The sequence below is a fragment of the Cibotium barometz genome, chromosome 49 (assembly GCF_041138505.1).
Source record: "Cibotium barometz isolate CiBa-2024 chromosome 49, ASM4113850v1, whole genome shotgun sequence".
Taxonomy (NCBI): domain Eukaryota; kingdom Viridiplantae; phylum Streptophyta; class Polypodiopsida; order Cyatheales; family Cibotiaceae; genus Cibotium; species Cibotium barometz.
The window spans coordinates 38,240,355-38,262,483 of record NC_141094.1 but is presented as its reverse complement, the minus strand read 5'-3'; the positions used below and the strand labels follow the sequence as shown (position 1 = coordinate 38,262,483).

General features: G+C 39.5%; 1 protein-coding gene across 3 annotated transcripts; it reads right to left on the bottom strand.

Moving 5' to 3' along the window:
- Nucleotides 1-2,209: 2,209 nt before the first annotated feature.
- Nucleotides 2,210-6,467, bottom strand: LOC147610550 (uncharacterized). 3 transcript variants are annotated; one of them, XR_015264108.1, is made up of 3 exons: nucleotides 5,508-6,462; nucleotides 2,481-4,815; nucleotides 2,210-2,405 (listed from the first exon to the last, which is right to left on the bottom strand). XR_015264108.1 is itself a non-coding variant. In XM_086786641.1 (3 exons), the coding sequence occupies exons 1-2, from the start codon at nucleotides 6,349-6,351 to the stop codon at nucleotides 4,205-4,207; spliced, it is 1,455 nt and encodes a 484-aa protein (XP_086642767.1). In that variant the 5' UTR covers nucleotides 6,352-6,467; the 3' UTR covers nucleotides 2,210-4,009; nucleotides 4,165-4,204. The 3 variants fall into 3 exon arrangements, 2 of the variants coding, with proteins under 2 accessions (XP_086642767.1, XP_086642766.1); XM_086786641.1 differs by having other exon boundaries at nucleotides 2,210-4,009; nucleotides 4,165-4,815; nucleotides 5,508-6,467; XM_086786640.1 differs by having other exon boundaries at nucleotides 2,210-4,815.
- Nucleotides 6,468-22,129: the final 15,662 nt, after the last annotated feature.

The following is a 22,129-nucleotide window of genomic DNA, read 5'->3' as shown; positions in this document are numbered from 1 at the left end:
TTGATTTTTGCATTCTTACTCTACTAGTAACATTTCTACACTATACATTGTTATCATCGACAATGCCGTCATCAACATCACATCTTCAAGCTCATTATTAGCTTTGACATCAGTCATAGATTGTGTTGTTCATCGACATCACATCTTCGAGCTCATCATCAATAGCTTCGACAACATCGTCCATCATTGTTATCGATTTTTGCATCATTGCTATAGTAACATTTCTACACCTTACACGTCATTTTTCATACACTTTATAGGTTTCTTCATCATCTGATCTATTGGCAACCATGTCGGTTGCATTCAGTGGGCATTGATAGTACTTGTTGTTGCAGGTAGTTCAGCTATTTGCATTTTGTTGGTTATTTGCAAGTTGAAATGGTAGACAATGATGTATTTGGGACGTTTTCTGTCAATGATGATAAGATTGATAAAACCAACTATCCATTATGGCTCTATATGATGCGTGATGTATTAGTCTCCAAAGGGATTTGGAATGTTGTTATTGGCGTTGAGGCTCGCCCTATCTTGCTAGCATAGGATAATACATGTACTTTGGATGGTAATACTAGTTGAGATGTAACTATGGCATTAGCCTCCGCACCTCCCATAATAGTCGGGATGCACATGCACACATTGGTGGCACTTTTCGTTATGCGTAGAGTATACTTTTCTTTGTTTATGCTTAGAGTATACTTTTTCATGTATTATCTGAACATTCTCATTTAATGATCATTGAAAACCATGTATTAGGCTAAAAAATAACCTATCAAAGTGCAAAAGCCCCAACTTAAATTACAATTTCAGGTACACATTTTTTTCTCCCATCAACTTAGTTCCACATTAAACTACTGTTTTCCTTTTGGATTACTTTATAAAGTGTGCTTCCATGTGTTGAGAGGGAGAGCTATCTATCAAGTTGGCCACACAAGGAAAAAGATGGTGTCAAAGACATTCCAACACTCTTTGAAGTGTGCTTCCATGTGTTAAAAGAAAGAGAGGGCTATCTATCAAGTAAGTCGCAAGGAAAGAGTGTTCTCCATCAAATTAGTCACAAAAGATATTATGTCAACCTTCAAGCATATTGTCAACAAGTCTCTACATGTCAAAAATCAACTCTAGTCCTTCAAAGAGCTGGGAAGACACAGTTATACCTACAAGTTGACAGCAGTGATTAAAAAATTTAGCAATATTCTTGTCGTTTCACGTTTTGAGTTGTGATAGCCACCCCTATGATGTCGCCATGAAACTTACAAAAAGGGTTGAACTCTTAGCATATTCAAAACCCTCGTGAATGAAAATTGAGAAAAGTTATCATTAACATACACAGCATCATTTACCTACAAATCCATCTTTTCAAGATATAACCTAGCAAATCCATCTTTTCAAAGATATAACCAAAGGCTGAAACCCACCATGCTGCTACATGAAAGAAACTTGGAATGGTTGGCAGCTTTGAGTATGGAGAACGCTAGCGAAATCTAGAGAGAAGCAAGTTCTCCTCTCAATGTTGCCCTATCTTTGAGACATCGAGATGCTCATGCAAGTCTTGGTTCTCCAAGCGTGAACACTACAACCTGTGACAAGGAGGGGGGGGGAGCGGGAGACAGAGAGAGAGAGAGAGAGAGAGAGAGAGAGAGAGAGCATAAGACCCAAAGGGTCTATAACAGCAAGAGTACTACACACAACCCATGAGATTGGAAATTGGGCTGTGGAGAGAGAGGTGAGACTCGCGCGCTCATGTAAAAGCCCAGTAAAACTCAACATGAAAGATGCAAATTTCTCTCTCAAGAAAAAGCAGACTCTAGAGAGGCCATGTCGAAATCCAGTGCACACTAAAATTGAAGAATGGCTCTACAAATCCTGCAAAGACCTTTTACATCTTTGTCACTTAATGGAACTTTGACTTCATCAAAATTGAACAAACACTAAAGCCTCCCATATAGCAGAGCAAAAATTGCACACTATAGCCTCGCATGGGGCTGGCCAAAATCATTTTCCCCATTAATAGCAAAACCATTTTCCCTATTTAACACAATTTCACAATCACATCAAACAGCCTTTAACTATGTCTTGAAGTGCAGACTTGAAATATGTAAAAAATTACACACTTTACAGCTAACCATGGGCAAGTTGTCATTGTGTGTTTGCTAGCACTTGAACCATCAAACTTCTGTTTCCTATTCTAGCTAATTTAGGCACTGATGCATACACAAAATTGGCCTCCATAAATATTGAAATTTACAAGCCTTCCCACCCCTTTTCCAGCCCATAAAAGGCATGAGGGAATTTACAAATCACAAAATTTAGAGTCAGAGAGATTACAGCACTCGATGGTGGTGGGGGTTTTGAATGGTAGCAAAAGTATCTTATGGCTAAAGAGGTTTAAGAGCACATTCCCATACCTACAACCATGGAGACAAGTGAAACTGACACAAATTTGCCAATTCCCATGCTTTCCTACGAGCACATTCCCATACCTACAGCCATGGAGACAAGTGAAACTGACACAAATTTGCCTCCCATGCTTTCCTACAGCCATGGAGCAGAGTGAAACTGATGCAAATTTAATCACTTGCTATGAGCACATTCCTACAGCATGGTTTTGGGAACTATTTTCCATATCTCAGGTTGCTACAACAGTTCCCATCCATAACTTTAGCCTTTTTATTAGTAGCTGGGATAAATGCTATTTAACCACATATCATGCAAAAATAAGCATGTTTCTTTAGCTTTAATGTACTATCATCATGACAGTCGGCCAGACTACGAATCTTGCAGAAGCATAACACCCACTATACCTGTCCTAGGTCTCAGACTTTGCTTACTCTGTTATGCACTAAATCCTTCCCATGGGAATTGCCATCCAAAACAAGGGAATAACGAAGCCATTAAAAGTCCAGATACTAATGTGCATTGCCATCCAAATAGCAAGTCAATTAGAGCTTGACATCATGCAGGCGATGATTATCAAACGACAAGAAGCTCACCCAAACACTTACATTCCCTTACTAAAGAAGTTGACTCGTGCTTAGCATTTTAAAAAACAGAATAAAAACAAAAAGGCAGTCATCCTTCCCTCTCATGGCACCTCACTTGTTCTCTACTACTCTTCTTGGCCCTTCGCCCTTGGGACTGGGGAGCTCCAAGACAACTTACCTAGCAACAATGCAGCTCATGATTGTTGTGCAGGGAAAAAAAAAAGTAAAAACAAAGAAAAACTAGTAGAATGACCTGAAGAGGCTATACATCAACACTGGTCACCACGGATAAGTACATAAAAACTTGTACAACCACAGACACGCACCTGCAGTCCACAGATGCGTGCAATCAGATGGTAAAATGCACATGCATTCTACATACACTCATGCATTCAGAAGGTAAAACACACGTGCATACAGGAGGTAAAACAATCAGTTTCTTCAGGCTTCAACCTTGATAGCTCAGAGCTCAAGATAGGTACTGCTGCTCAGAGCCTCCCTCCCAAAAAGACACAGAAAGTACACATCTGCTCAAGTTGGACAGAGTGGTCAGTGGAGTAGCCTACCAAATCCATTGTTTGAGTCAATTTTTAGCCTAAGATTGTAAGAAAGGACCCTCACATAGTTAACAAGAGAGCTATGGCCCACTGCCACGGCATTCAACAGTTATATCGGAATAATTTTGCTGAGTTAAAGACAACATTAATTAATTATGTCACTCGTGCTCCTCCAAACAAAGGAATAGAACTCACCTGTCATCGATCATGCACACCTTATCCCAACAGGTTTGGCAGCTCTGAGCCCAGCCTGTGAGAGCTGATAGATTGAATAGGTCCTTATGCACTCTCCCTGCTGTTCGCCCAAGATGGAAATATTAATTTTCGACCCAAAAAAAACTCTTTACCTCTGCGAGCTTGTCAAGAATTGGAAAACTCTCTGCCACCTTTCAAGGTAACCTGGTCAAACTTATCCCATATTGATTGAGCATGTTTCCAATGTTGGATGCTTCAGCTGCTGATTGCTCTCCTCTGACCATACCCAACCCAATTAGGGGAAAAAAAGATATGCTTCATTGAGGACCACGTAAATGCCAAGAGAGCAAGAAAGAAAAGGAAATGATGAAAGAAAATAAAAGAAGAAGGATAGAGAGAAGGAAGGGGAGGGCACAGAGCTCTCAACCCACCTTGCCTTCGCATCACAATCACACCTTTCCACCCCCATATCTATGCTGTGTTATAACTGCCTGCCTGCTGGTTGGGGTAGCTAGCACTGTAGTAGGCAACCCCATCCCCATTCTTGGCTTCACCCTGGTAGTTACTCTGGCTGCCATCCTGCACATAGTGTGGATTCAAATTCTGATTTGCATCTTGATAACTGGGAGCACTACCATAGTAGGGAACACTTTGCTGCTGCAGAGACTGCTCTTGTGCATAATGGACTGCACTGGGGTCATTCTTGGCATAACCACTATCAACTGAATAATTGGCCATCCAAGGGGCTGTCTGGTTAGCCTGCACATAGCCCTGAGTAGGTATGGGGGCAGCAGGATTTGTCCCATCCCATTTATTCTCTGGATTCCAATAATTGTAGTTCGAAGGATACCCATTGGCACCATCTTGAGCAGTTCCATAAGAGTTCATATTTGCTCCTGCCATTGAATACAGATTCAAGCTTGCAGAAGCAACAGGAAGAGGGCCACCTGTGCTCGCATAGTTTACTGCTGCCCCATAAGAAGCAGCCAAAGGAGGTGGATTCATCATGCTTGGATCAGAATATACTGTTGGAGCTGCCATGGTGGTGTTGTAATTAGGACCTCCAGAGAATGCTCGGAGCTCTGCCAAAAAGATACTTTGGATCAACAAAAGAAGCACACTTCACTAAAAACACACCCAAACCTAAAGGCATGACTCAGCTGCAAGAAGAACTCAAGAAAAGAGCTGGTTCCATACAACAATCAACCAAAAGTTTACCAAAGCACCCAACTGTTGCCCTGGCAGGCCCAAACATGAGTGGAAACCTTCTCACCTGTCAGACAAATACGCCAATGCAGCCACACTTTCCCTCTAGAGGGACAACCCTATTATGCCTCTTGGCCCACTCATGCATCTCTTGGGTGACACCCGCCTCAAAAAGGGTGGCAAACGTGCCTTGATCACACAATTTGTAAATACAACGGTTGTCCCTAGTTTATATATGTAATTAAAATAAAGTCATATTTATAAAAATTAACAGGCCTGAATCTAAACTTTGTACTGTACACTCTCATAGGCAAGTGCCTCGAGGTGGTATACCATCCTTAGGGCTGCATCCAACAATCTACCCATGTGCAATCCTTGACCTTGTCGATCCTAAGAAAAGTACACATCTTTGTAGTGCATCTTACGATCTAACCATACACATTCCCTCAACCTTCTTCTCAATCCAGCACAAGGGCCATGTCCTAACACCATATGGCCTTAGAGCCATAAAAAGGGATAGCATGAAAACTTTAGACAAAGAGATACCCATCAAACAGTAAGACAGTACCTGCTTGGCCATGTGCAAAGTGGCATTTATCTCCATAGTTGCAGGGCTCTCCTTTCTCCCATCTGGTGCAAATGCGAGTCTTGTAGCTCGACCTTGCAGGGGCATTAGTGACAATGGTGCCAGATGAGGGCTCCGTTACAGGCGCTGCCCCTTTTTGAACATCCTCATTACCATGGGAGAAAGTGCACCGATCTCCATAAGGACAGTTCCCGTCGACATAGTACCGGCAAGGCTTGTTACTTCTTCTCTGTGGTTCAGCACTTCTTCCTGCACCCCCCATGTTGAATGTGCCTCCGCCATGCTTCACCATCTCCTCCCATCCAGGCGGGGGTTTTCTGAGATCCTCCAAACCATGGGCAAAATTGCACCGCTCGTTGAAAGTGCAGGAGCCGAGCTTGAAATTCGTACAAAGCTTCGTCTTGTAGAACAAGGCGCCTGTACCCGAACCTTTAGCAGACCCGGGCGCAAAACTGCCATAGCTCTGAGCCCCCCCTAGCATGTTGTTGCCATAGCTAAAGTTCTGCTGCACAGCACCATACGCTCCACCATAGCTTAGGTCATGCCCTCCTGATGTGGATCGACTCTGGCTAAGCCCTGGGGGGGCCTCGCCATAGCCAGAACCGTCTCCGTAGCCAGCAACAGAGCCGTCTCCATAGCCAGAAATAGAACCGTCTCCCTGAATTTGCCCCAAATCGACCCTTGCTTTCTTGGAGGGGGGTTCCAGCGCTGCAGAGGCGGGCCTTTTCTCTGTGCTGTTAGGGTTTCCGTCCTGCGAGGCAACGGAAGCTTGACCTGGCGGGGCATCACTCCATCTTGAAGCCCTAGAGTTAGCGGAGAGATCCATTGCCCTTAGTTCTCTCTCTCTCAGGCGAACTCTTTCGACTCTTTCAGCCCTTAGCGTAGAACTGTTTCACATTAAGCAAACCCTACCATATTATAAGAGAAAAAGACCCTTAGACAGAGAGGGGGTGGGTAACATCTTCTTCTATCTATTCTATTTTCCCCCTTCCACGTGTCACTTTCCCTAGCATCTCCTCTAAAATTATCTGTCTCCTCCTCTTTAGCTACATGCCAGGGTGTACAAAGGGGCAGTCTGTGCACGTGCGGGTGTAGAACTTGTACTGGCCTCCACCACTTAATGTCTTGAGCAATGAATGTTGATGCTTTACTTTTTATATCCCCTAGAGTGCCTTGTCTCCCCCTACCTATTTCATTGTTGTTAGCCCATTGTTTTTATGTCCCTTAGCTCATTGCATGTCCTATATCCCCCCCTCCTTAGCTCGAGCTCTTCTCCCCTTCAAACCCTAGTCTTTTCACCCTCTTTCTTACCAACCCGCCCTTTTTTGCCGATGTCGAGTGCATTGTAGCTGGCGAGAGTGCAACCTAAGGTGATTTGGGGTGGTCGAGGTGGCCATGGATCGACCATCCTCATCCCCAATAGTCTCCCTTGTTTCCACACCCCATGACTCACCAAAACTGGTCGATCAACCACACGGTCGACACCGTCCACCAATGAATGACAAACAAGCCTCATTGTTAACATTGCCCCTCAACTCTACATCCTCGACCACCCACACTGCAAGCACCCCAACCTCGTATCTTTATCAATGGTGGGTGCCCAAGAATCTTGTTACCGCTCATGGATTCTACGATGGCTACACATAACTATGGATCCCCAAACGGCCATCTCTAAAACCCAAGCGTAAAAGCTAACTAAGTTAACAAACACCAACCCTAAGACAAAGCTTCAACATTGGCTAGTCCTCCCCAACCACCTGTGTACGAGCCCAACTTAAAGGCCATTATGAAGGCAACACTCGCCTCTGGCTACCTAAGCATGCTGCTTATGCTCATCCACCAAAACTCCCCAAGAAGCCACGACAAAAAGGTCCCACAACCACGAGTTCAGCAACCCCAAGCACAGCGAAGCTAACAACGCTAGGGGCCTACCAATGCGCTCAAAACACGAGGCTTTCATGAAGGCAATACACACATGTGGCTCCCCAAGCCACAATCAAAATCCTCTCCTCTGTGTCGACCACCACCTCTTAGCTCAAAGCCTCATCGACAAAAAAGCCGGAAGCCTCGCCAACCCACGGACCTTCATCACTCGGTAACGTTGGGTGCCCAAATGTCTCTTAGAAGCCCAAGGCTTCCATGATGGTAATTCCATCATTTGGCTCCCAAGGTGTAAGATTCCTCCCCAGCCTTCGAAGTATACAGGAGTAAGAATCTCCCTTTCTGATCTTATAATTATTCCCTCTCTAAAATAAAAGAAAGTTCTGTTTAACAAAGGAAGACCCTTTTCCTAGAATACTTCTCAAGAGTCCCACCTGTTTTAAGGATTCAGAACAATGAGTTCAGAAGTGAGAATCGATGTTTTGGATATCAAGGTTTTGGTCTTCATTCGAGTACGGCCCAAAAGAAGTTCTTTATCTCTTGGGGAGTATATGAAGTTATCCCCCAGATATTGTGAGCCTTATATCTGAATTCAATGAAAGTAGGTGACTTAGCCTACAAGCTTCTTTTATCTCTTCATCTCAAAATTCTTAATGCCTTCTATAGAAAAATGTGTCAAACCCAAATCATGGAAAGACGGTAAAACTTCAGTGGGCAAGTTACCGTTGGCTTCTAAGTTACGCTAGCTCCTTCCTTTATATAAGTCGTAACTTTTACTTGTCGCTCACAGTAATCTTACTTCCATCGATCTCCTTTCTTTCTTAATCTCCTTCATGGCTTGGCAACAAGAACTAGTTTTATCCCTAATGATTTCGCACCTTCAAGACGCAAGGGAGTCTGTGAAGAAAGATTTTATAGAGCAGTATGAGCGCTCACTTTTCCCTCACTTGGGAACTTCTGTAGCGCAGACAAAATGGCGGACCTATCAAGACATAACTAGGGTAACACCCTGGGGTCAGCAGCACTTTCGTAACAATGTCCGCTTGGCCATGGTTATTGAAGCTTTGGGTTTGGGTCCCCGATACTACTGCGTCATGAGATCAAGGCATCCTGGGTTTTCTGAGCGGGTCTTCTTACTGGCGTGTTTTCTTCCTCATGAGAAGATATGCCTTTACCCCGTTTTTGGCTTGCCTCTCAGAGGTCCTTTTGTTAGAACACCTCATACCACTGAGATAGGCGCAGCAATAACCCACAGAATCATTCCCATAGATGAGTTACCTTATACTTGTGCAGCTTGTGAGGACTGCTTTTGTGATCATATGATGGACGGGCTTATGGAAGTGTAAAGAGTTCTTCTATCTTTACTGTATAAGTTCCGAGAATGAATAAAGTTTAAATCTTGTTCTTATTTTGAATCTTGCTCTCTTTAAGACGTTTCTTGGTGGTTAATCTTGATTAAAATTTTTCTCTAAGTCTCATATTCGTGAATCTTACGAAATTATCACAAGTTGCGAGATGAGGACATCTCGCGTTTTTTAAGTGGGGTAGAATGTAAGATTCCTCCCCCAACCCCTTTTTGATGTCTAGTATCTTCCCCTGTAATCAACCCTCTTCAGAAATATAAAGACCTTGTTGCTAACTATTTTAGCCTAGAGAGAGAAAAATTATTTTAGAGAGAGAATATTCAGATTTTGAATATTTTTGGATAGAAAAATATCTCTTATAATTTAGATGAGTTCCCCTAAAACAGAAATTCAAAAAGAATTTTCCAATGTGCAATTGGAATTAATTGGAATAGGTATAAAGAACCTTAGTCTAAGGGTCTAGATTTTCAGAAATCTTTAGACTATGGTCCAATTAAGGTTCCTATGGGCCAATAGCATCAATCCATGTGTAGGGAGGAGATAAATCCAATTTGTAAAAAGAAGATACCCAAAAATGAGTAAATGCTCACATAAGGTGAAGAGTTGAAAATGTACAAGGTTTATTAGTAAAAAACTATGAGCAATATTAAAAATATGAGATATTTTGGGTATCCAAAAATGAGTAAATGCTCACATAAGATGAAGAGTTGAAAATGTACAAGGTTTATTAGTAAAAAACTATGAGCAATATTAAAATAATTCCATTATGACACATATGTAAGGAAGGGGAATTCTTTAAAGGAGGTGCATATTTCACATAAGATGAAGAGTTGAAAATGTACAAGGTTTATTAGTAAAAAACTATGAGCAATATTAAAATAATTCCATTATGACACATATGTAAGGAAGGGGAATTCTTTAAAGGAGGTGCATATTTCACATAAGATGAAGAGTTGAAAATGTACAAGGTTTATTAGTAAAAAACTATGAGCAATATTAAAATGATTCCATTATGACACATATGTAAGGAAGGGGAGTTCTTTAAAGGAGGTGCATATTTCACATGCTTGAATGAGTTTTAAACTCATAAAAATTGAGATATTTCATCTCTCCTCTCTCCTCATTCAAGTCTAGTTCCAAAAAGTTAGCTTAACTGACCTAAAAATGGTCAAATATTGACCAAACTGATTTAGAAAATTCTAGAATCAGTTTGTTTGGTTAGGAGCTCAATTTTTCCTATAAATAGAAGCCTCCCCCTTGTTGAAAAATAGATAGTGTTTATGCATCGTTACTCTACTCCACCTAAGCCAGAAACTGTGAATTCATTTAATAATTCACTAGTTTTTGGAGCTTCCCTTTTTCTTCAATTCCCATTAGTGGCTCCATCAACATACTTAACCAATTGATTGGTTGGGGGCCTCTACCGTGAACAAAGAATCAAGCAATTTGTAAGGTAATTAGTGAATATTGATCTTTTCTATAATTTCTCAATGTTTCTCTCTTCTCAACCCCTCTCAAGCTTGAGAAGTTTAATTGATATGGTTTTTTTTTTTAAATACTATTGAAGTTTGAATAGTAGTGAAGAGTTACATAAGTTAATAAATGCTATTGAAGTTAATTTCAATTTATGTTTAAATTCTAATGATTTTTATGTAAATTCTCTCTCTCACTCAAGAAATGGTCATACTCATGACCCGTTCTCAATCCAAATCAAGCTTTTCATAAAGCTTTTCCTTAACCCAAGATTAAGCTATGCTTGAGGCCAATTTAATGGCTTTTTTCTATGATTTTAGTTTATGCATATTGATGATTCAATCCACTATAGATTAATGATCCAATTAGAGATCATTTTAATTATTTCCTTAATGATAAGCTTTATCCCTTAGAAAAATTTGAGATTTATCAGTCATAGCAGCGGAGCTATGGCAAAATTTTTATAAAAATTATGCATAAAATAATTTCATTCAAAGCATAAAAAGAGGACTTCCTACCATATTCTAGGAATTATCATCCTAGATTAATTGAAAGAATTTCATTATAATCATGGAGAAATTGAATTTTAATATCATGCATAAAGGATAATTTTTTTATATCAAAAGTGTTACTTTTATCATTTTTAATTTTCATGCATAGAAGTATGCATAAAGGATAATTTTTTTTATATTAAAAGTGTTATTTTTATCATTTTTAATTTTCATGCATAGAAGGATGCATAAAGGAAAATTTTTATATCAAAAGTGTTACTTTTATCATTTTTAATTTTCATGCATAGAAGTATGCATAAAGGATAATTTTTTTATATCAAAAGTGTTACTTTTATCATTTTTAATTTTCATGCATAGAAGTATGCATAAAGGATAATTTTTTTATATTAAAAGTGTTATTTTTATCATTTTTAATTTTCATGCATAGAAGGATGCATAAAGGAAAATTTTTATATCAAAAGTGTTACTTTTATCATTTTTAATTTTCATGCATAGAGGTATGCATAAAAGTTGAATATTTTATTATAAAAGTGTTACTTTTAGCATAATTGAATTTCATGCATAGAGGTATGCATAAAAGATATGGGAAGTGCTAAGATATGATAAGATGCATGTGGATGTGGATGTGGATGTATGAATGTGGATGTATGGATGTGAATGTGGATGTGGATGTGGATGTATGAATGTGGATGTATGGATGTGGATGTGGATGTATGAATGTGGATGTCTGGATGTGAATGTGGATGTGGATGTGGATGTGGATGTATGAATGTGGATGTATGGATGCATGAATGTGGATGTATGGATGTGAATGAGGATATAGATGTGGATGTATGGATGTGAATGTGCATGTAGATATGGATGTATATATGTGAATGGGAATGTGGATGTGGATGTATGTATGCATGTGGATGTGGATATGGATGTGTATGTATGAATGTGGATATGGGATGTGGATGTATAAATGAAGATGTGAAAATGGAGATAAGCATGTAGATGTGGATGCATGAATGTGGATGTATGGATGTGAATGAGGATATAGATGTGGATGTATGGATGTGAATGTGCATGTAGATATGGATGTATATATGTGAATGGGAATGTGGATGTGGATGTATGTATGCATGTGGATGTGGATATGGATGTGTATGTATGAATGTGGATATGGGATGTGGATGTATAAATGAGGATGTGAAAATGGAGATAAGCATGTAGATGTGGATGTATGGATGTGAATGTGGATGTGGATGTGGATGTATGAATGTGGATGTATGGATGTGAATGAGGATGTGGATGTGGATGCATGGATGTAAATGTGGATGTGTATATACGTATGGATGTAGGCATGTAGATGTGGATGCATGAATGTGGATGTATGGATGTGAATGAGGATATAGATGTGGATGTATGGATGTGAATGTGCATGTAGATATGGATGTATAGATGTGAATGAGAATGTGGATGTGGATGTGGATGTATGTATGTATGTATGTGGATGTGGATGTATGAATGAGGACGTGATAATGAATGTATGCATGTGGATGTGGATATGGATGTGTATGTATGAATGCGGATATGGATGTGGATATGGATGTGTATGTATGAATGTGGATATGGGATGTGGATGTATAAATGAGGATGTGAAAATGGAGATAAGCATGTAGATGCGGATGTATGGATGTGAATGTGGATGTGGATGTGGATGTATGGATGTGGATATGGATGTGAATATATGATATGTGATGTGAAGGAATCTGAAGTGAAGAGATGGAAAAGGAGGTGATTGGATGAGTACACATATACATGGAATGTGGAATAAGTAATGTGGATTAATGAGGGATAATGTGGAAAAATGAGAGTTAATATAGAAACTGTATTTGTAAACTGTTTGTAAATGCTGTTTGTAAATGGCTGTTTTATGTCAAGAATGCTGGGGAAGCATTTTGACCGTCTTGTGATTAAGGTCGTGGAGACCTAACTGTTAAAGTTGCAACTGCTGACGGAGAGTCAATGGAGGACGTCTCGCGTAGCAAGGTCGACCGAGGTCTTGACCAGCCTCGGTTCGATTAAAATGGTGAGCTTCCGGTACGGTGGATGAGGGACCAAGGAAGCGGCCTATGAGTGAAGCGCTAGGTCACCTGCGAAGGATCCTAGAGGGTGCTGACCATACGGTGCTCGGGCTCTGGGTCGCCTAGGATACCCACGCGTGCGTCGAGGAAGATATTGGAACAAGGAGTAAGAGTTGTTTTCTGGAACCGGGCATGGATCTGGTTGACTGACCTTGCTGGTCCTCAACGGATGAGTCCATGGCTCTTTTATATGGATCTGTTGGTTGATCTTGCTGATCTTCAATGAGAGTCCATCTTGATAAGTGATTATATTGTTGAGTATTATGGGCTAGGAACTATTGAAACGGCCCCTGTGTGGACAGGTGGTGAGCGTTCTAGTTGCCAATGATGCCATAGATACTCTGATGAAGGAATGATGGGAAATTATGAATCAACTGGATAAATTGGGAGATTGTGATCAGTGGTACTATGGTTTCATTAAAGGATTGTTTTAAAGTTAGCTAATGCTAATAAAAAGGCAATTTTCATATTGGGTGTGTAAGTGGTGTGGCTAGTTTTATGTTTGCATGAAATTCCGGCTAGGGGGCCTTGGAACTCTTTTCCTTGGTACCCGGGACAAAACCTAACCAAATTCCAAATTGGATCCCATCACTACAGTGGTTGGGCGGTTGGCTAACCCATGGGATCGGATGGGGTTAGGCTGGACTGATGGATCCGTAAATCGAGACTCAATTTCTGTTATTACGATAGATAAAGTAAATCCCGGATAGTAATTGTTCTATGGATAGGAATCAACGGCTGTGCCTCCTTGGTGGGGAAAAAAGCGTTGATCCCAATGATCCAAGTGCAAGTTTCTTCCTTGATCTGACCAAGTATCTTTATAGATGCAGTCGGATCTGTTTGATCAGTAAGAGTTTTGACTACGTTAGAGTAAAAATTATCCTGGTGGAATCGCCCGTGCTTTCCGGATAAGGGAAGTTTTTCCGGGTCTGGTTTTGGAAAAACCGACGGATTAGTTTCTTGTCCGGATATCCGTGGGCGAGGCCCCGAGTGTGAGACCCCTACCCGCGCATGATGTGTTACTTCCGCTGCCAGTATCCTGAATCCGTTGCTCGGTGGGAACAGGGATCTCACAGTTGGTATCAGAGCATTTGGTTAATAAAGATCAATTGAGAAGACAAATATATCAAAAATTTATCAAGAAGCACAAAAAAGGTTGTAATTGTGTGATATAATTCATACAATTTGATATTCAAACTGAAATTCGTAATTTGGTAATTGGGTCTTCAGATGGAAGTACCGCAATTATATAGAATCCCTGACTTGCTTGAGGCCTAGACATGATGGTATTTACCTTATAATTCCAAGAGCCACGACTACCCGTATATACCGAGAGTATACTGCAGCTCTTTACTGACAGTATATACGAGTAAATCTAAGACTTGAAATTATAAGCGTTAATGCTATCCAGATGATGAATTCGAATGTGGTTGATATGATTTTTAATTCTGTTTGAGAATTGATGAATTGAATTGGATTCTGATTGAAAATTCTGATTGAAAAATGATGATTTCTGGAATTAGTTGAAATATAAAAATCTGAACAAAACCACAATGAGGATGAATGGGACGAGTCCCAGTGATGATATTCATAACTGGAATGATGATAATGAATTCAGCAAATCACTATGAGATTAGTGGGTTGTGCTGTCAAATTGTTACTGTTAACACTTGATCAGTAGATCAAGTTAAGGGATGACAAATTGAGAACTTGCTTGACTGAAATTCCCGTGGAGGAATGTTCAGAAGAAAATTTTTCGGTCTAATGGACCATTATCATGTTAAAGATATGAATGATATGATCTGAATATTAATGATGAGTTCTATATAAGGGATATTTATCCCAGTGTTCTGCTGGGTTGACCAGAATATAAGGAACCCCAAAATAAAATTGGATGTTAAGAAAAAGAGTTGTCCTCTACCTTGCGAGATGAGGACATCTCGCACTTTTTAAGTGGGGTAGAATGTAAGATTCCTCCCCAGCCTTCGAAGTATACAGGAGTAAGAATCTCCCTTTCTGATCTTATAATTATTCCCTCTCTAAAATAAAAGAAAGTTCTGTTTAACAAAGGAAGACCCTTTTCCTAGAATACTTCTCAAGAGTCCCACCTGTTTTAAGGATTCAGAACAATGAGTTCAGAAGTGAGAATCGATGTTTTGGATATCAAGGTTTTGGTCTTCATTCGAGTACGGCCCAAAAGAAGTTCTTTATCTCTTGGGGAGTATATGAAGTTATCCCCCAGATATTGTGAGCCTTATATCTGAATTCAATGAAAGTAGGTGACTTAGCCTACAAGCTTCTTTTATCTCTTCATCTCAAAATTCTTAATGCCTTCTATAGAAAAATGTGTCAAACCCAAATCATGGAAAGACGGTAAAACTTCAGTGGGCAAGTTACCGTTGGCTTCTAAGTTACGCTAGCTCCTTCCTTTATATAAGTCGTAACTTTTACTTGTCGCTCACAGTAATCTTACTTCCATCGATCTCCTTTCTTTCTTAATCTCCTTCATGGCTTGGCAACAAGAACTAGTTTTATCCCTAATGATTTCGCACCTTCAAGACGCAAGGGAGTCTGTGAAGAAAGATTTTATAGAGCAGTATGAGCGCTCACTTTTCCCTCACTTGGGAACTTCTGTAGCGCAGACAAAATGGCGGACCTATCAAGACATAACTAGGGTAACACCCTGGGGTCAGCAGCACTTTCGTAACAATGTCCGCTTGGCCATGGTTATTGAAGCTTTGGGTTTGGGTCCCCGATACTACTGCGTCATGAGATCAAGGCATCCTGGGTTTTCTGAGCGGGTCTTCTTACTGGCGTGTTTTCTTCCTCATGAGAAGATATGCCTTTACCCCGTTTTTGGCTTGCCTCTCAGAGGTCCTTTTGTTAGAACACCTCATACCACTGAGATAGGCGCAGCAATAACCCACAGAATCATTCCCATAGATGAGTTACCTTATACTTGTGCAGCTTGTGAGGACTGCTTTTGTGATCATATGATGGACGGGCTTATGGAAGTGTAAAGAGTTCTTCTATCTTTACTGTATAAGTTCCGAGAATGAATAAAGTTTAAATCTTGTTCTTATTTTGAATCTTGCTCTCTTTAAGACGTTTCTTGGTGGTTAATCTTGATTAAAATTTTTCTCTAAGTCTCATATTCGTGAATCTTGCGAAATTATCACAAGTTGCGAGATGAGGACATCTCGCGTTTTTTAAGTGGGGTAGAATGTAAGATTCCTCCCCCAACCCCTTTTTGATGTCTAGTATCTTCCCCTGTAATCAACCCTCTTCAGAAATATAAAGACCTTGTTGCTAACTATTTTAGCCTAGAGAGAGAAAAATTATTTTAGAGAGAGAATATTCAGATTTTGAATATTTTTGGATAGAAAAATATCTCTTATAATTTAGATGAGTTCCCCTAAAACAGAAATTCAAAAAGAATTTTCCAATGTGCAATTGGAATTAATTGGAATAGGTATAAAGAACCTTAGTCTAAGGGTCTAGATTTTCAGAAATCTTTAGACTATGGTCCAATTAAGGTTCCTATGGGCCAATAGCATCAATCCATGTGTAGGGAGGAGATAAATCCAATTTGTAAAAAGAAGATACCCAAAAATGAGTAAATGCTCACATAAGGTGAAGAGTTGAAAATGTACAAGGTTTATTAGTAAAAAACTATGAGCAATATTAAAAATATGAGATATTTTGGGTATCCAAAAATGAGTAAATGCTCACATAAGATGAAGAGTTGAAAATGTACAAGGTTTATTAGTAAAAAACTATGAGCAATATTAAAATAATTCCATTATGACACATATGTAAGGAAGGGGAATTCTTTAAAGGAGGTGCATATTTCACATAAGATGAAGAGTTGAAAATGTACAAGGTTTATTAGTAAAAAACTATGAGCAATATTAAAATGATTCCATTATGACACATATGTAAGGAAGGGGAATTCTTTAAAGGAGGTGCATATTTCACATAAGATGAAGAGTTGAAAATGTACAAGGTTTATTAGTAAAAAACTATGAGCAATATTAAAATGATTCCATTATGACACATATGTAAGGAAGGGGAGTTCTTTAAAGGAGGTGCATATTTCACATGCTTGAATGAGTTTTAAACTCATAAAAATTGAGATATTTCATCTCTCCTCTCTCCTCATTCAAGTCTAGTTCCAAAAAGTTAGCTTAACTGACCTAAAAATGGTCAAATATTGACCAAACTGATTTAGAAAATTCTAGAATCAGTTTGTTTGGTTAGGAGCTCAATTTTTCCTATAAATAGAAGCCTCCCCCTTGTTGAAAAATAGATAGTGTTTATGCATCGTTACTCTACTCCACCTAAGCCAGAAACTGTGAATTCATTTAATAATTCACTAGTTTTTGGAGCTTCCCTTTTTCTTCAATTCCCATTAGTGGCTCCATCAACATACTTAACCAATTGATTGGTTGGGGGCCTCTACCGTGAACAAAGAATCAAGAAATTTGTAAGGTAATTAGTGAATATTGATCTTTTCTATAATTTCTCAATGTTTCTCTCTTCTCAACCCCTCTCAAGCTTGAGAAGTTTAATTGATATGGTTTTTTTTTTAAATACTATTGAAGTTTGAATAGTAGTGAAGAGTTACATAAGTTAATAAATGCTATTGAAGTTAATTTCAATTTATGTTTAAATTCTAATGATTTTTATGTAAATTCTCTCTCTCACTCAAGAAATGGTCATACTCATGACCCGTTCTCAATCCAAATCAAGCTTTTCATAAAGCTTTTCCTTAACCCAAGATTAAGCTATGCTTGAGGCCAATTTAATGGCTTTTTTCTATGATTTTAGTTTATGCATATTGATGATTCAATCCACTATAGATTAATGATCCAATTAGAGATCATTTTAATTATTTCCTTAATGATAAGCTTTATCCCTTAGAAAAATTTGAGATTTATCAGTCATAGCAGCGGAGCTATGGCAAAATTTTTATAAAAATTATGCATAAAATAATTTCATTCAAAGCATAAAAAGAGGACTTCCTACCATATTCTAGGAATTATCATCCTAGATTAATTGAAAGAATTTCATTATAATCATGGAGAAATTGAATTTTAATATCATGCATAAAGGATAATTTTTTTATATCAAAAGTGTTACTTTTATCATTTTTAATTTTCATGCATAGAAGTATGCATAAAGGATAATTTTTTTTATATTAAAAGTGTTATTTTTATCATTTTTAATTTTCATGCATAGAAGGATGCATAAAGGAAAATTTTTATATCAAAAGTGTTACTTTTATCATTTTTAATTTTCATGCATAGAAGTATGCATAAAGGATAATTTTTTTATATCAAAAGTGTTACTTTTATCATTTTTAATTTTCATGCATAGAAGTATGCATAAAGGATAATTTTTTTATATTAAAAGTGTTATTTTTATCATTTTTAATTTTCATGCATAGAAGGATGCATAAAGGAAAATTTTTATATCAAAAGTGTTACTTTTATCATTTTTAATTTTCATGCATAGAGGTATGCATAAAAGTTGAATATTTTATTATAAAAGTGTTACTTTTAGCATAATTGAATTTCATGCATAGAGGTATGCATAAAAGATATGGGAAGTGCTAAGATATGATAAGATGCATGTGGATGTGGATGTGGATGTATGAATGTGGATGTATGGATGTGAATGTGGATGTGGATGTGGATGTATGAATGTGGATGTATGGATGTGGATGTGGATGTATGAATGTGGATGTCTGGATGTGAATGTGGATGTGGATGTGGATGTGGATGTATGAATGTGGATGTATGGATGCATGAATGTGGATGTATGGATGTGAATGAGGATATAGATGTGGATGTATGGATGTGAATGTGCATGTAGATATGGATGTATATATGTGAATGGGAATGTGGATGTGGATGTATGTATGCATGTGGATGTGGATATGGATGTGTATGTATGAATGTGGATATGGGATGTGGATGTATAAATGAAGATGTGAAAATGGAGATAAGCATGTAGATGTGGATGCATGAATGTGGATGTATGGATGTGAATGAGGATATAGATGTGGATGTATGGATGTGAATGTGCATGTAGATATGGATGTATATATGTGAATGGGAATGTGGATGTGGATGTATGTATGCATGTGGATGTGGATATGGATGTGTATGTATGAATGTGGATATGGGATGTGGATGTATAAATGAGGATGTGAAAATGGAGATAAGCATGTAGATGTGGATGTATGGATGTGAATGTGGATGTGGATGTGGATGTATGAATGTGGATGTATGGATGTGAATGAGGATGTGGATGTGGATGCATGGATGTAAATGTGGATGTGTATATACGTATGGATGTAGGCATGTAGATGTGGATGCATGAATGTGGATGTATGGATGTGAATGAGGATATAGATGTGGATGTATGGATGTGAATGTGCATGTAGATATGGATGTATAGATGTGAATGAGAATGTGGATGTGGATGTGGATGTATGTATGTATGTATGTGGATGTGGATGTATGAATGAGGACGTGATAATGAATGTATGCATGTGGATGTGGATATGGATGTGTATGTATGAATGCGGATATGGATGTGGATATGGATGTGTATGTATGAATGTGGATATGGGATGTGGATGTATAAATGAGGATGTGAAAATGGAGATAAGCATGTAGATGCGGATGTATGGATGTGAATGTGGATGTGGATGTGGATGTATGGATGTGGATATGGATGTGAATATATGATATGTGATGTGAAGGAATCTGAAGTGAAGAGATGGAAAAGGAGGTGATTGGATGAGTACACATATACATGGAATGTGGAATAAGTAATGTGGATTAATGAGGGATAATGTGGAAAAATGAGAGTTAATATAGAAACTGTATTTGTAAACTGTTTGTAAATGCTGTTTGTAAATGGCTGTTTTATGTCAAGAATGCTGGGGAAGCATTTTGACCGTCTTGTGATTAAGGTCGTGGAGACCTAACTGTTAAAGTTGCAACTGCTGACGGAGAGTCAATGGAGGACGTCTCGCGTAGCAAGGTCGACCGAGGTCTTGACCAGCCTCGGTTCGATTAAAATGGTGAGCTTCCGGTACGGTGGATGAGGGACCAAGGAAGCGGCCTATGAGTGAAGCGCTAGGTCACCTGCGAAGGATCCTAGAGGGTGCTGACCATACGGTGCTCGGGCTCTGGGTCGCCTAGGATACCCACGCGTGCGTCGAGGAAGATATTGGAACAAGGAGTAAGAGTTGTTTTCTGGAACCGGGCATGGATCTGGTTGACTGACCTTGCTGGTCCTCAACGGATGAGTCCATGGCTCTTTTATATGGATCTGTTGGTTGATCTTGCTGATCTTCAATGAGAGTCCATCTTGATAAGTGATTATATTGTTGAGTATTATGGGCTAGGAACTATTGAAACGGCCCCTGTGTGGACAGGTGGTGAGCGTTCTAGTTGCCAATGATGCCATAGATACTCTGATGAAGGAATGATGGGAAATTATGAATCAACTGGATAAATTGGGAGATTGTGATCAGTGGTACTATGGTTTCATTAAAGGATTGTTTTAAAGTTAGCTAATGCTAATAAAAAGGCAATTTTCATATTGGGTGTGTAAGTGGTGTGGCTAGTTTTATGTTTGCATGAAATTCCGGCTAGGGGGCCTTGGAACTCTTTTCCTTGGTACCCGGGACAAAACCTAACCAAATTCCAAATTGGATCCCATCACTACAGTGGTTGGGCGGTTGGCTAACCCATGGGATCGGATGGGGTTAGGCTGGACTGATGGATCCGTAAATCGAGACTCAATTTCTGTTATTACGATAGATAAAGTAAATCCCGGATAGTAATTGTTCTATGGATAGGAATCAACGGCTGTGCCTCCTTGGTGGGGAAAAAAGCGTTGATCCCAATGATCCAAGTGCAAGTTTCTTCCTTGATCTGACCAAGTATCTTTATAGATGCAGTCGGATCTGTTTGATCAGTAAGAGTTTTGACTACGTTAGAGTAAAAATTATCCTGGTGGAATCGCCCGTGCTTTCCGGATAAGGGAAGTTTTTCCGGGTCTGGTTTTGGAAAAACCGACGGATTAGTTTCTTGTCCGGATATCCGTGGGCGAGGCCCCGAGTGTGAGACCCCTACCCGCGCATGATGTGTTACTTCCGCTGCCAGTATCCTGAATCCGTTGCTCGGTGGGAACAGGGATCTCACACAAGGCATACCCCTCAACAGTTCGCCCAAACCACACAAGTACCTATCCAATCAACAAAGATGGTTTAGCGACCAACAGACAAGCAAGTCCCCTCCTCCTCGACAAAATCCTCTAGACTTGCCCACACCCAACCCATGGGCACTCCAAAGCTCAATTCGCCCAACTCTTTCAACCCATAGAGCCTCATCCACGAAGCTCCACCCTTCCCTCCCTCGAGTTCGTCACCAAACCAAGGGGCAGTGCTACAAATGGCTGAGCTTCTCCGACCACTCAAAGATAAACTCAAAGGTAAGTTCACAACTCTAGCCACATAGGCCACTCAGTACAAAACCCTCTTTAGGGGTGCTGACCAATAAACACATGTCAAAAAAAGAAAAAAGAAAAAAGAGAGAGTCTCTAAGTGATTAGGACCACGGGCACACCTTTTGCCCTCAAACATGCACAACACCTATAAAATCTCACTGGGCTATGTCCTATGCGCACACACCACATAAAGCTTCATCATCGACAGCCATCGAGGTACATCTCTGGATGGGGGGACCATGGTGGGCGCAAGCCTAGTCCATGGTACGACCCATCGCCGATCTTCTAAATCACCCCTACTGCATATGAATAACTATGCTTCATGTTGCACGAAATTGAAGAATTCAAGGCCAAAATTTTATTTTACTTCTTCTCTCCTCTCTCTTCAATTCATGGCGACGAGGGCTCCTCCTCCCTCCTCCAATTTGCGTTGTGCATTGAGGGGCGGTTTCTTTCTGTGTGCATTGAGGGGCGGTTTCTTTCTGTGTGCAGGCTACGAGCGCATGCTAAGAGAAGGCTACTTTATAAAGCTTACTCAAGCTTAATATAATTTAAGCTTTATAATTTATTATTATAATTTTTTCCCTCCTCTCCAAATCGCACTACGCGCAGGTGGTTTACTGGACTGCGCAGGCCACTTACTCCATGAAGAAAAGACCTTCTTATATATATATATATATATACTTACTTTAAGCTTCAAATAGTGAACCTTCAAG

Excerpts from the sequence above, each read along its gene's own strand:
- LOC147610550 (XM_086786641.1), bottom strand. The coding sequence starts at position 6,351 with ATGGATCTCTCCGCTAACTCTAGGGCTTCAAGATGGAGTGATGCCCCG. Across the intron at positions 4,816-5,507 it reads CTTTGCACATGGCCAAGCAG|AGCTCCGAGCATTCTCTGGA; the intron begins GTACTGTCTTAC and ends TCTTTTTGGCAG.